This window comes from Cavia porcellus, unplaced genomic scaffold, assembly GCF_034190915.1.
Source record: "Cavia porcellus strain 051 isolate PalLab524CR breed Dunkin Hartley unplaced genomic scaffold, mCavPor4.1 scaffold_10, whole genome shotgun sequence".
Taxonomy (NCBI): Eukaryota; Metazoa; Chordata; class Mammalia; order Rodentia; family Caviidae; genus Cavia; species Cavia porcellus.
In genome coordinates this window covers 82,973,879-82,987,356 of record NW_026947493.1, presented here as the reverse complement: position 1 = coordinate 82,987,356, position 13,478 = coordinate 82,973,879, and the positions used below count along the sequence as shown (strand labels likewise).

General features: G+C 49.5%; 1 protein-coding gene across 4 annotated transcripts in view; it reads right to left on the bottom strand.

Annotated features, from left to right (window-relative positions):
• The window catches only part of Col14a1 (collagen type XIV alpha 1 chain), a 174,272-nt gene that overhangs the window by 56,759 nt on the left and 104,035 nt on the right, over positions 1–13,478 (bottom strand). For all 4 annotated transcript variants that reach the window (XM_063257679.1, XM_063257681.1, XM_005008223.3 and 1 more), the window contains exons 25-34: positions 13,337–13,393; positions 9,396–9,535; positions 8,224–8,347; positions 7,903–8,046; positions 7,249–7,413; positions 6,203–6,241; positions 5,856–5,994; positions 4,355–4,497; positions 3,279–3,388; positions 571–729 (exon numbers count right to left, since the gene is read on the bottom strand). In XM_063257679.1, the coding sequence (XP_063113749.1) occupies positions 571–729; positions 3,279–3,388; positions 4,355–4,497; positions 5,856–5,994; positions 6,203–6,241; positions 7,249–7,413; positions 7,903–8,046; positions 8,224–8,347; positions 9,396–9,535; positions 13,337–13,393 (1,220 nt within the window). The remainder of the gene's footprint in view (positions 1–570; positions 730–3,278; positions 3,389–4,354; positions 4,498–5,855; positions 5,995–6,202; positions 6,242–7,248; positions 7,414–7,902; positions 8,047–8,223; positions 8,348–9,395; positions 9,536–13,336; positions 13,394–13,478) is intronic.

The following is a 13,478-nucleotide window of genomic DNA, read 5'->3' as shown; positions in this document are numbered from 1 at the left end:
TGTTCCGCTACTCATTTTCGTGGGTGCCGAGTGAGAGGAATGTGATTTCTCTGCCAGCTGAAAGTCTTCCAGATTTAAATTCCATTTTGCATGATGAAGACTGTATTATTTGGAATGATCTGTGGCATAAGGAACTATTAAGGTAAACTTCACACGACTGATAGCAAGCACCCAGGTTTAAAGTGCCTGAATCTAAACCAAATTAGAGACCTATGTCCACTCTTCAGGGATAAAGGGCAAAGAGTTTGTGTGATTTCTATTTCGTATATCAATGAGGTTTATTTATAGTTTGATCCTCAATAAATGACAAACCACATGGTGCATATCACACCATTATAATAATTCTGAAATGCACTTAGAAAATAAAGTGCTTTAATTCCTGTCACATCGCCCTTGCAAGATAGCAGAAGCCTCTTGCCAAGAGCTCTGAACGTACATGTGTTAGCACATTTAAAGAATCTTCGTCTGTTTATCCCCCTCCCGGCCCTCCCTTTGCCAAACTTCCCTCTGGGAATACTGCCAAGGCCTCTCCCACGGCCACCACTCGGGCTTACTTGAGCATCTACTTACTGGTGCGGAATTCCCCCCGGGGGCCTCGGCCCTGACCATTCTGCCGAGGACCTCTACTCCGTCCGACGTGATGTTAGCAGACGCATTTATCGGCTTCTCGCCTACGGGTTTGCAGTCCACAACCACTTGGACCAAGTTCTTGCTGACAACCACGTGGAGCTGGGGAGAGAGAAGATGGTGCAGGAGGCTAACGGGGAAGAGGAGGAGGGGGCATTCCGTCACCGTCACCGCGCATCGGGCGGAGAAGGCCACGCGTCACCCCCATGTAGATGACATCTCGAACACCTGGGAACTCCAAGGTACTGTAGATCTTCGCCAGGTGCATAGTAAGCTAAGAGGATATTATTAAAATTTCAAAATGCAGGTGACAGACCACCACAGCCACCCAGGGACTCCAAGGACTGGCTAGTCCACTTTGACAGTCCCCAGAGATGGGGAATGGATCTGAGGGGGAGGCGGGGTGGCTCTGCTGACTTCAGCCCCAGACCAACCAAGGCCCTTCGGTTAGTGCAGGGGGCGCGTCTCGAGCTACAGCCCCACAGCCCCCAGGACGCCGCCGTGAGGGGGCCGCGCATTCTTTGTGAGGGCCAGAGACGCTGCATTATTGTTTTAGGTGACAATAAAAGGCAAGTGTGTTCTGGGCAAACCAGGTCGCACATTCTGACCGAGTTCTACGCAACACCTTAGGGAAACACTTGGATTCGTGAGGGTGTCTGTGTGATGAGTACTTGGCAGGCGACTGACTGGGCAGGTTACAGGGCAGAGTGAAGTTAGTAAATAATGTTTTCACCTCCAGTGAAAGACAAAAACGTCACCTCTGCTGCCTAAAGGAAGATATCAGGGCAGGACCGTCAGAAAGAATTGAGCGACACAAATTAAAGTTACAAGGGTTAAGCAGCTAAGACCGATCTACACGGGAAGCAGACACTGCCTGTCCCTGAAATAACCCCATCTGTATGTAAAGTGCACCACTTTTCATTTTACTGGCTTTGTTCAATTTCTTTTTGTTTCCTTATTCCATCAGAGCTGGATGCACATGGACTTAAACTTTTTAGTTAAGTTGCATAAAGATAAAGACAACGTAAGTCAGCAGTGAGGTTCCTGAGAATCTTTTTCTTTCAAAAAAAGTTATACACCAGGCATGGGCCACATGCCTGTGATCCCAGCACTTAGGAGGCTGAGGCAGGAGGATCACCACAGTTTAAGGTCAACCTGGGATACACAGTGAATCCAAGCCAGTCTGAACTACATAGTGAGACCCTCTCTTAAAGAAAAGAAAAAAAGAGTTACCCATTACTCAAGGAGGGAGAGACTGTTGAAAGAAATTCCATCACACCCTGCTTCTGATTAATATCTTTAGCATGGTATTTAGAAGGATGGAACTCCACTCCTCTGTGTTTTTGGGTGTGGGAATATTTTTCATCACTCTATAGGACAAAAATCTCATTACAACCAATGTACTGAATCTTACTTCTAGGTCTTTGGGTTCTGGCAAGGGAAAGAAAGCCTAGCCTCCGCCTACAGTGCCTGAAGACTTCTATGGAAAGAGAACTGCAAATTCATGCCTGACCCGCGGGCCAGGGCGACAGCGCCACTTTGAACACTCACGAAATTGCAAATGCTTTGCATCTCCCTTACCTTGCAATAAACTCTGAGTGATCAAGAAAAATCCTAAGAACTTGGTGGCTAAATAATATTAAGGCCAGAGCCGCTAACAGGGTCATTTTGAACCCTAAACTACTAAATCTTCACCTACATCCATGTGCCAGCCCACGAAAAAGTAAGTTTGACACACACCGTTTGCTCCTGGGATTATGTGGTGTGTGGTTACGGCGTTCAAAACCGCGGCAGGCAGCCGAGCTGTCATCTGGCTGATCTGACCACAGGCCCAGTCGTGAGACAGAAGCCGGGATGCATGTTTCAGGGCAGCATCTGTTCCCTCTCACAGAGGGGACAGAGCCCGGCAGGACGCGCGGCTCTGCTGGGTGTTAGAGCACATTCTCTGCTCCGCCTGCAGAGTGGAAGGTGCAGAGCTATCTGCAGAGCACGAAGGCAACCAACCGCAGAGGAGGGAAGGACTGCACCCCCTGCGCTGGCCCCTGGAATTGTTCCTGAGTCCTGGATTTAAGCAACAGAGTTCTACCACAAGTGCCAATCTACTACAATAATAGCAAGGAAAGTGCGATGGTAAACAGTGTTTTCAGGGTAAATTTTTGTTTCATTTTGTTTTTTGGAACAGGGTCTCCCTGTGGAGTTCAGGCTGGCCTCAAACTCCCTATATAGCCTGTGCTGGCCTCAAACTCACAGTGATCCTCCTGCCTCAGCCTCCCAAGTGCTGGGATTATAGGGGTGCACCACCACGCCTGGCTGCAGGGTGACTTTTTATGACAGGCTGCTTTGTACGTGTGTAAAAATATTAGTGCTGTATTCAGTAATCAGGCAGTGTTGTCACGTGCTTTGGTGGCCACGGACACCAGTGATCCTTTCTGCCTCGGACACAGTGCAGACCCTGGGTCACGTCTGCCTGTGTCTCCTAGAGCCTGTGTCCTGGTCCCCACTCCTCAGCGGAACCTCTGGGCATTGCTGACAAGCCCTGAAGGTCACCATCCTCACTCCAAAGCACCCTGGATTTTCAAAAATCCATCTCTGCTTCTTTCCCCACAGACAAGAGGAGAGAGGATACATATGTATACCAAAAGCTTACTGACCTTGTGAAAGCTCCCGTAGAAAATCTTCCGAATTTCGGGTCCTTCAAAAGTGACAGTTTGAAAATCCCCGGCGTGGTCATAGTTGAAATACGTTAGCGTTTTCCCACCATCTATTCAAACAAACAAACAAAATGTGGACCCAATTAAGACAGGTGAAAAACTTCTGCAAAAATTCAACTGAAGACTGAAAATAAGGGATACATTGTTTTGAAACTGTTGGTGGTGAATTAATTAACGGCCTCGGGGTGCCCCAGGCTTTTAGTCACCCCAAATTAACCGGTTTCACCACCGGGCGGTTGGGGGAGGGCAGGGACGATGCACACTTCTCCTTGTGACAGGGACGTCCGAGAGAGGGCGTCCCACTGCAGAGACGGACGCTCCGGGACACGGAACCTGCCGCCCGGGGAAATCAGTCATTGAGAGCAAAGAAAAGCCTTCCTAAGCTTGACCCCTTCATCTTATCAAAAACAGTAATATTTTCCCCACCGATGCCTACGGTGCAGGGAAATTCTTCACTCTGCTTTCAAACGGGCACACTGGTCTTAATGATTCTAGATTTCTTTGCAGTCCGGGACACGTGGGGACTTAGTGACGCTGGTGATCTTCTAGTCTAAGAATTCCCTGTTTCAGCAGCAACGCAAAGAGCGTTATCACACTCTGTTTAGTCATCAGTTCTTTGCCAGGTGCTGAAAATTCCTTTTGCAGATCAGAGTTGTATGTTGAAAGCGCTCTCCTTACCCACCTCAGAGCGGGCACCCGGCAGTGCCAGGGGCATCTTGGTCCCTGGCTTCATTCTAATCTTGAGTTTAAAAACCTCGGTGATGCTAACCCAACCCAACCCTTGAGGATCCTCTTACTTGACCATCACGGCGACAACCCAGGGTACCACGCAGAGACGCGCCCCTCCCGGGTCCCTTCAGCTTTCCCCTGCCAAACCCAGGGACTCCCCATCTCCGGACGGGCTCCGTCCTCCTTCTAGATTCCCAGGTGACTCAAGAGCGTACATCCTGTCATCTACGCGGACCGGGCCAAGGCAGGCCACACCCATCACCTAAACACACACAGGAGGTGCTTACTATCCAAAATGATCCCAACCAGCGGGGCGGAATTTTTATTCAGAATTTCCCAGAGCGCGAAGGGCTCCTGTGGCGTCTCAGGAAGAATCCGGAAGAGAAAAGTGATCGTGTAGTCGGCAGGCAATCCCTCCGGGTGCACATACCTGCGGGGAAAAGGAAGCACTGTTGTTTTATTTGAATCTTTCCTTTAACAGTTTTCCCTCTGATTCTGCAGGAAACATGCTTTCATAACACCAGCTTTTGAAAAAACAAAGGAGACTGCCATAAATCCCATCCAGACCTGTTTGGATGAGGTACAGAAATTTCCTTCCAGTGTTTGAAAAATGCACGTTTGCCCAATTTATTGTCCCATTCCTGTCTTAGCATCATTGAATAAGCTTTTTCATCTTCTTTAACCTTTTTAGCACTGTGGATCCGACTCAGGGCCTCACACGTGCCGGCAAATGTTCTATCACTGGCCCTGTTTTTCTTAAGTTTTGTCCAAAGCGCGGTACTTCAGGGTGTCACGGTCTTCTCTCGAGGGTTGGTTCAGAACTCACACACTTCTCACTGAAAACGTTAAAAGCTCCCGTGCAACAGTGTTTCTCCCCAGCCGGTGTGTACAGTGTTGGGTTTTCCTGCTTTCTGCCGTGTGTCCTAGTATTGTGCTAAGGACTGAGAGCCCCTCCAGCTCCACCTCCACGAGGTGCCCATCTGGGTGTGGTGTGTAGGCTGCCGGCAGACACCGCTCTGCACACACAGCCCTACAGCTCCACCCTGGCGGGGTTGCGGACTGCACAGAGGGGCGCATAGCTTAACGTAGCTTCTGCCCCGGCCCAGTCCCACTCCCCCAGCCCTGTCAGTGCTGCTGTGATTTCCAAAGATAAAAACCACCCGAGCCACGGCATCACCGTGCACCAGCTCCGAGCCTGAGCTCCCACCCTGCCTGCCAGGCGCACACCCAGTGTTAGCACTGAATGAACTGTGTGATCTGACTCTGGTCTGTGGCATCATTTGTAAAACTGAAATAATAAACTGGGTGTGGTGGTGCAGGCAGGTCACCTCAGCACTCAGGAGGCTGAGGCAGGAGGGTTGCCACAAGTTCCAAGCCAGCCTGGGCTACATAGTCGTGAGTTCAAGGCCAGCCTGAACCACATAGCAAGATCCTGTCTCAAACAAACAAACAAACAAACACCAAAACACAACAAAATGCATGAAATCATACAGGCATCTGCTTCACAGAGGTGTTTGCAGTGTGAGTTGGCACACATAAGCACTTAGAATGATACCCCGCGGTTACAAGTATCAGCTATTCTTACTGAGTTTCTTGGATGAACAGATGCTAAAATTCAATCAGCGTTATACATGAATCTGATGTTATTAAACAAATATAAGCATCGCCTGTGCTAAACATCACAGAAAATACTACCAGCAACAATCACAAGTCATTCAGCCTGATGCTCTTTAACACTGAGACCTAATAGGCAGGGGCTGGCCGTAGGGTCCGGCGGGGGGAACGTACTTGGTGGGCTGGGAGACCAGGGCGTCCCTGTGCAGCTGGTAACACGGGTACACGTTGAAGGTACCGGGCGCCATAGAAACCCCTTCCACGGAGGAGAAGTCCTTTTCAACCAAACCAAACACTTCCATCATCTTAAATCCTTCGAGAGAGAAAAGGAGGGTGAATGAGAGAGAGACAGAGAGAGAGAGAGAGAGAGAGAGAGAGAGAGAGAGAGAGAGAGAGAGAGAATAAGCAGACACATATTTCAAACATTTTAAATAAAGGATTAAAAAATAAAACACACGTCTGGACTCCAAGCGGGAGCCGCTGCAGACATCTGGATTTGAAAAGCCCGCCATGGTGCCTACCTGCCATTTCGACGCCATCCTTCTGCAGCATCGGACAGGCTGGAAAGCAAAACAAACAACATCAATCCCAAGGTGGGTGGCTCCCAGGCATCCCTCTCCCCGCTGTGAGCACAAGAGACTGAGCAGGAAGTCAATCGAGGAGCAGAGCCACCAAGTCCCGTGGCTACAGCTCCGTCCTGTTTTCTGCAGACTGACACACTCTTTTTGTGTGTGTGTGTGTGTGTGTGTGTGTGTTTTTCCTTTTTATCGGTACTGGGGATTGAACTCATGACTGCCTGCTTGCAAGGCAGACGCTTATGCCTCTGAGCTAAATCCCTTAAAGTCAAACTCCACTGCTTCCCTCCCCTCCTGGGATCATCACAGTGCTCTTGAGGGCGCGTGTAGGGAAATGTCTCGTTTCTAATGGGCTCGCTGATGAGAACACTCAGTACATTTCTGAAGACTATTTCCTACATTTATTTAAACTCAGTGGCTTTTAAAGATGTACTTTCCCCTGCTGTGGAAGGTCTTTTTTGTTGTTGTTTTTGAGACAGGGTCTCCCTATGCAGTTCAGGCTGGCCCAAACTCACTTTGTAGCCCAGCCTGGTCTCGAATTTGCAACAATCCTCCTGCCTCAGCCTCCCACATGCTGGGATTACAGGCATGGCCACTACAACTGGTTTGTTGGAAGGTCATTATCAAAATCCTCCCCAGAAAGGAGAGCAGGATGAGTCTGTCTGTTCAGAACCGTAGAATTGACTGTCTGCATAGCCAAGCAGCTCTGAGTTAATTCCGCAGTTCAAAACAGGACTGATTACCTAACTATCATTAGGCATTTTGGACTTTATTTTTTAAATTTTTTTTTCTCTTTTTGAAACGGTGTCTCACTATGTGATTCAGGCTGCCCCTGAATTCACTTTGTAGCGCAGGCTGGCCTCAAACTCACAAGGCTCCTCCTGCCTCAGCCTCCTGAGCGCTGGGATTATAATAGATGCCTGCAGCACCTGCCCAGCTCGGTATTTTAAACTTTAACAGCACGAGAAGGCGCTCATCCCCAAGGCACTAACTTGCTGACGCAGCTTCGCAGACAGAAGTAATTAACTCATCTTCGATTTTCTTAAAGGCGTCAAAGTCGTCCACGAAGAAGACGCGGCGGGCGCTGGGCTGGCTGCCGATGCTCACCAGCTCCGAGTAATCCGCGTCGGCCACGCCGATGGCAAAGATGTTGTAGCCTGTGGCGGGAGGAAGGGACACAGATCGCTGGGGCTTTCACAGGGCGCAAAACACGCTCACAGAGTACCGGCCTTTGAAGGCCGCGAGTGTTTAAAACATGTTTATTTAGAGTGGCGGAGAGGGGCAGCTAATTCAGTCTTTACAGTTCATCAGCGCCGTGCACATTTTGAATTCTTCCTGTGATCATTATTCTATCATCGCCTAGAGAAATTTTCCATTTTAAAGAAACTCAATGAGGCCCAGGCTCCAGTGAGTGCTGGGGACGAAAGTGCTCCCATTTGAGAAACAGCCTTATGGCTGCTCGCTTTTAGTGATTATTTTAACATCTAGGGGATAAGGTACAGTCGGCTGAAGTGTTTATTTCAGTTTATTTTCTTGTTTTGTGGTTCAGACGGAGAAACTAAGGTAGGCCAGCAACCTGGTCATCGTTCAAAGCTTATTTAGTGGGCCGCGTGGTGACGGCCCCCCCACGGCGCCGCACCCCTTACCGTCCGCCTGCATCTCCCTGCAGATTCGGCTCACTTCGTCCTGCGACCTCCCGTCCGTTATCACCACGATGACCTTCGGGACGCCTCTTCTGGTCCCGGCCTCTGCCCCGAACAAGCTGTCCCGGACGTGCTGCATGGCTTTTCCTGAAACACACAGGGCAACGGTTCAGTCTTACACCCTCCCCTGCCTGCTCTGCTGGGGGGAACACGGTAGGGACAGTGCTCTGAAGTAAAAGAAAAACTTTAAAATACTATGCCTCCAAAAAGGTCATCATGTCCACCATTTCCGGTGGTGCGTGGCTGGGCATCTCTTGGCCTCACCTGTTTTTGTGTTTCCTCCTTTGTACGAAATGTGTTTAATCGCATCAAGAAGAGTCTCCTTGGTTTTGTAAGCATTTAGCGTAAACTCCGTCCTGGGGTCGTCAGTAAACTGAACCATCGCCACCTGGAGGGAGGAGGCGCGTGCACCGTTACACACGTGTGGACTTGCACTGGGCCGGGGAACACACACAGCCGTGTGTTTGTCCCCTACCACTTCAGTTTCTTCCTTAGCCCACTCTGCGCTCCCTGGATTAAAATGTGCAAGCTACATATCGAATTTGAAGACAGAGTAAATGGTATCTTCTTACTGGATTAATTTTTGCTTTTGTTCTAATGTCTCTGTACAGCCTGGGACTTTCACCACTCTTGACAAATGGAAAACAGGTGACAAAGCCTGTTACATGGACACATGTCAGAGAATCAGGGCTGGAATTCTTACAAAGATCTTCTTATGGAGCAACTTGTCAAGTAACTTTTACTATACTACCCATTTTGCATATGAGCAGGTCAAGGCACAGAGGAATAAGTAATTTTCACAATATCCTAACAGCTTCTCAGTGTCAGAAATACCAAGTCAAGCCAGGTATATTCTATTTCCAAATCTGTGGACTTAACTACCACAATATAAACCTCCTTGGCTTCATTTCCAACTATTTGCTATTATTCATGGAGAACTTTTGAGCCCTTTTTTAATGAACTACCTTTTGCTTATTTTTCAAAACTGTTAACCATAAATATTTGTTGTATGGCCAGGCATGGTGGCACATGCCTGTAATCCCAGCACTCAGAAGGCTGAGGTAGGAGGATCATGGCAAGTTCGAGACCAGCCTGGGTTACAAAGTGAGCTCAAGGCCAGCCTGAACTGCACAGTGAGACCCTGTCTCAAAAAAAAAAAAAGACAAAAATATTTGTTGAATGAATAAGTGTGTTTCACTAAGCCACAGTTACTTGTGGCCACCATTCTGTCATTAAATGAGATCGTTTGTCCTTGTCTATAAAAGAAATATCCTCCGACCTGCTCTCTCTTTCTCTTGTAGTCTGCCGAGCTCCAAAGTTTCCGAGCATTCGCACCCCTCCTTCTAGCTGGCCACACGTGTCCCCCAGGAGCAACGGGAACGCAGCTGGAGAAACCCTCTCCTGGGGCCAGCGTGCGCCCTGGGCCCGCGCCTCACCTGCGTTCCATCTGGGCCGATCTTGTCCAGGGCGCCCACGGTGCTGTACAGGAAGCTGATGATCTTGTTGAAGTTGTCGTCCCCGATGCTCCAGGACCCGTCCACCATGAACACCAGGTCGGCCTTGGCGGCTCTGCACACTGGCAAGGAGGGGACGCTCGGCTCAGGAAGGGCAGAGCACCGCGGCCGGCCGCCACTGAGCCGCGGGACAAGGCTCGGCCCAGGACAGAACCGCTAGGCGATCCTCCCAGCCTCGCTCTGAACGTGCCTTCACCGTCACCTCCCTTTTATACCCAGGAGGGGGCGACACAGAGGCCTCGGGGCGTGCACCCTGGGGGGTCTGAGCTCAGCTCCCAGTCGGCCTCCGAGTGTGCAATCTGAGTCAGAACGAGGCCTGGGAACCAAAACCACACCGAGATCCCCCTCACCCCGGAGGGAATGGCTACCATCAAGAAACCAGGCAAGCACAAATGCAGAGGGCTGTGGGGCAAAGGACCCCTTCTCCACCGTGGGTGGGAGTGTAGACTGCTGCGACCACTGTGGAAATCAGTGTGGAGAGTCCTCAGAAGACTGGGACTAGAGATCCCATTCCATCCAGCTATTCCCCTTCTGGGTATCTTCCCAAAAGAATTAAAACATTATACTACAGTGATATATATGTGCCCCATGTTTACAGCAGCACAGTTTATAATAGCCAGATCTTGGAAACAACCTAAGTGTCCATCAACTGAGGAATGGATAAAAAAGATGTGGTATCTTTACACAATGGAGTGCTACTCAGCTAGAAAGAAGGATAAACTGGAGACTTTTATAGGTAAATGGATGCATCTCGAGACCATGCTCAGTGAAATAAATCAGACACACGTGTGTAAACATCTTATTGTCTCAGTGTGAGATGCTGAAAGGAACAACATTTATATATATATAAAAATAGTTAAGATAGTTATACTATTGATTTCTCTGAGTTCACTGAAGAGAAAGGTTTGTGCTGGTATTGTCTGGAGCAACAGTTGAATTCGAATGTCCTGTGCTCTGGGTGAATAATTTGGGGATGACAGTGTGCACTGTTGCCCTGATTGACGCATTTGGAAATTTTGTTGTATTCTTTTCTTTGTTTTTGTCTTTTTTCTCCTTGAAATAGAATGGATTTGGGGGGGGGGAGAAAAAAAGAAAGGGGGCATGGGATACGGTGGGTGAGATTCACCTACAACTCAATGTGCATTTGAACCAAGGCCCCAAGCAAATTTCGATTCCATCATTGTTCACGAAGTGTTTATGCCCACACCACCCATGGGCACAGGTCAGGAGAATAAATAAGCCAGCATCGCCAACCCGTGATCAGTGAGGAGGAGCTATATCCACATAACCAATAAGCTGAACAACAAAAAGAAACCCGCCCAATACCAGTGAACGCCTAGTCCACCGAAGGCTCATTTCCAAAGCCCTCCTTCCCCCAGCTGTTTGGGTTGCTCTGCCTCTGTGCCCTTCCACTGCTGGAGATCATTGTGGTCAATTCTGTTTTATGATGATGCAAAATAATTTGGTTTTCAACAATCAGACTCTTTTGACCTCGGGTCAGTGGCACACAAATATTCTGTGAAAAGATGTGTCCTTTCCCTTTCTTAAAAAGAAAAAACCCAGTCCCTATTTTATTCAATGCAACCCCACCCTCTTGAAAGCTATCTGTACAACGAACCATCTCCAAACGGGAAAAATACCCCGGGGACAGTGAGTCTCTCATGAGGCTGCTCTCGTGAGGTCTGTGATTTATAGAATTTTACAAATTTGCACTTTAGATCTAATGCTGCAAAGAATCGTAAGGTCTGCTAATTGCATTTATAAATCAAAAACAAGTCCTTCATTTTCAAAGCAAGATGAAAAGCAAACTGTTTCACCTTCAAAATGAGAGAAAAAGCCATTTTAAAACTTATTAATGAAACATCTGCTTAATGAATCAAAGAAAATATATCAATCTGCATGAGGAAGTTCCCTTTGGGATACGAAACTGTTTTTAATTATCTTCTTTAAACTTCTTCCTAACTTTTAATATGTGTTTAGTGAGTATCCAGTATGACTCCAATACCATCCCTGGATAGGCTTTTTTACATTAAGTGCACGCAAGACAGACAGACACAGACAGCTTAAAGTGAACAGTGTGTTCCACTGCAGAGGCCCCATCAGGAAAGCCGTCACAGGCAGAACTTCAGACCCGCCGTCCCTGCCGAGTGGCTCTTTCCCCGCTGACCTTCCAAACCACGTGTTCCACCAGCGCCCACGAAGGCCTGCTGGATAAACCCAGTGCCTCCCAACTATAACAGCCTTCCGACCTCAGAGTCAGCCGAGTCGGAATCCGACTCTGGGCCTCTGCTTCCCCAGGGCGCTGTGAGGAGCCAGGGCTCGGCCTGGGGATGAAGGAGGGCACTGCAGCACTGCCCAGCACCCGGCCGGGCGCCTGAGTTGTTCAGCTTTACTACAGCAAGGCGCGCTGCCCGTGTGCTGCTCCCCAGCAGGCGTCTCCTGTGTGCTGATGCTTTGACCTTCCCTGCCTGCAGCGCCTGACCCCGCTGGCTGCTCCTGGGCCACAGGAGTGTCGCTTTCCTGTTCCTCCTGTGTTACAGGCGCTGCAAGCTGCGTGGTGCATAGAACTCTTCCCCGCCCCCTCCGGCTGCCCACCTGCGTGCGCCTCTCCGCCCTCCTGCCCAGCCTCTCAACTGCACCCCAGCTCTGTCCCTGAAAGAAGGTTTCCCCCAGCGCCCCCCTTGTGTCCCCTTCCACACACACCAGTCCCGCAGGACAGGGCTGGGACCCCTGGTCTGCACACAGCCCATGCCCCCTCCTCTGTGCCTCACTAACACCTCATCGGTCCCCAACACTGTGCACCCCATTCACTCTGTGGGGCTCTGCAGCACCCACCCCACGGTGCGCCCCCCAGGCCCGCTCTCAGCTGCAGATAACCCTCCCCTCTGAGCCCCTCATCTGCAGCAGCTGGGTGATTCTCACTCCAGGAACAGCACAGCACGCTCTCTACTTTCTAAGTCCCACCCCGCCTGCTAGGTACCTGCCAGAGAAAGAGGCGGAGAGCGAGCGGGAATCCTGGATTAGCACCCCGGCCTAGCAGGAGTGAAACTAAATAAACCAAAGACTAGTACTGTGTTAAAAGTTCTTTTTTTGCAGTATTAGAATCAAACCCCACACACTCTACTGCCGAGCTATGTCTCTAGTACTATGCTATCACCCTGTACCCCACTTTGTAAGTTTGAGACACAGTCTTTATGTTGTCAGACTGGCTTCAAATTTATGATCCTTCTGCCTCAGCCTCCTAGGTAGCTGGCATTATTGGTGCCACCATTAAACAATGGCTTTCAGCACGCCTGGGCTGGGACATACACTGGGAGAGGGGCCCTGCTCCTCCCAGCACAAACTCGGCTCTCACCACCATTGTGGTCCAAAACTGAATTGGATGGGAGCCAAATCAAATCCCCCCATAAGGCTGACCCTGAACCCACCACTAGATTTCATTCCGTTCTCTTCCAATCCGCTTTGCGACCAGGAAGGTGGGGAAAGTCAGCTCATCTACTGAATGAAGTAACACTGGATTTCAGAGGCAGCTGGGGAACCATCGCCCTGGACTTCAGGCTCCCAGACTCATTTTAACCCATGAATTACACAACTATTCTTCCCCGAGAAAACTGTCCTGTTTTCAATGAGAGCAGTATCAAACAAATCTGCTAGAAAATCGCACCCCTTGTGCATACAATTTATCAGTAAATGGGTGTTTTCCCAGAAAATCACATCATGGTTTTTCAAGCACTGACTGGAGGGAGAAGGTGGGGCAGCCAATGAATATCTTTTACGAATGCCTTGGTTTTTAGGAAATAAAACCCACAGGAAGCCTCCACCCACCGCGGGCCACATGGCTACCGCGTTCTTTATCCCCTTACCTTCTCTGGCCGGTGGGATGGTTGGAGGGAAGGTTGGTGGGGGCGTAGGATGGGACCCTAGAAAGGAAAGGAGCGAGACATCAATCTCATCTGAGGAGCACAGAAGGGGGGCTGGGTGCGGCTGGGGGTGTCCGTGGCCGTG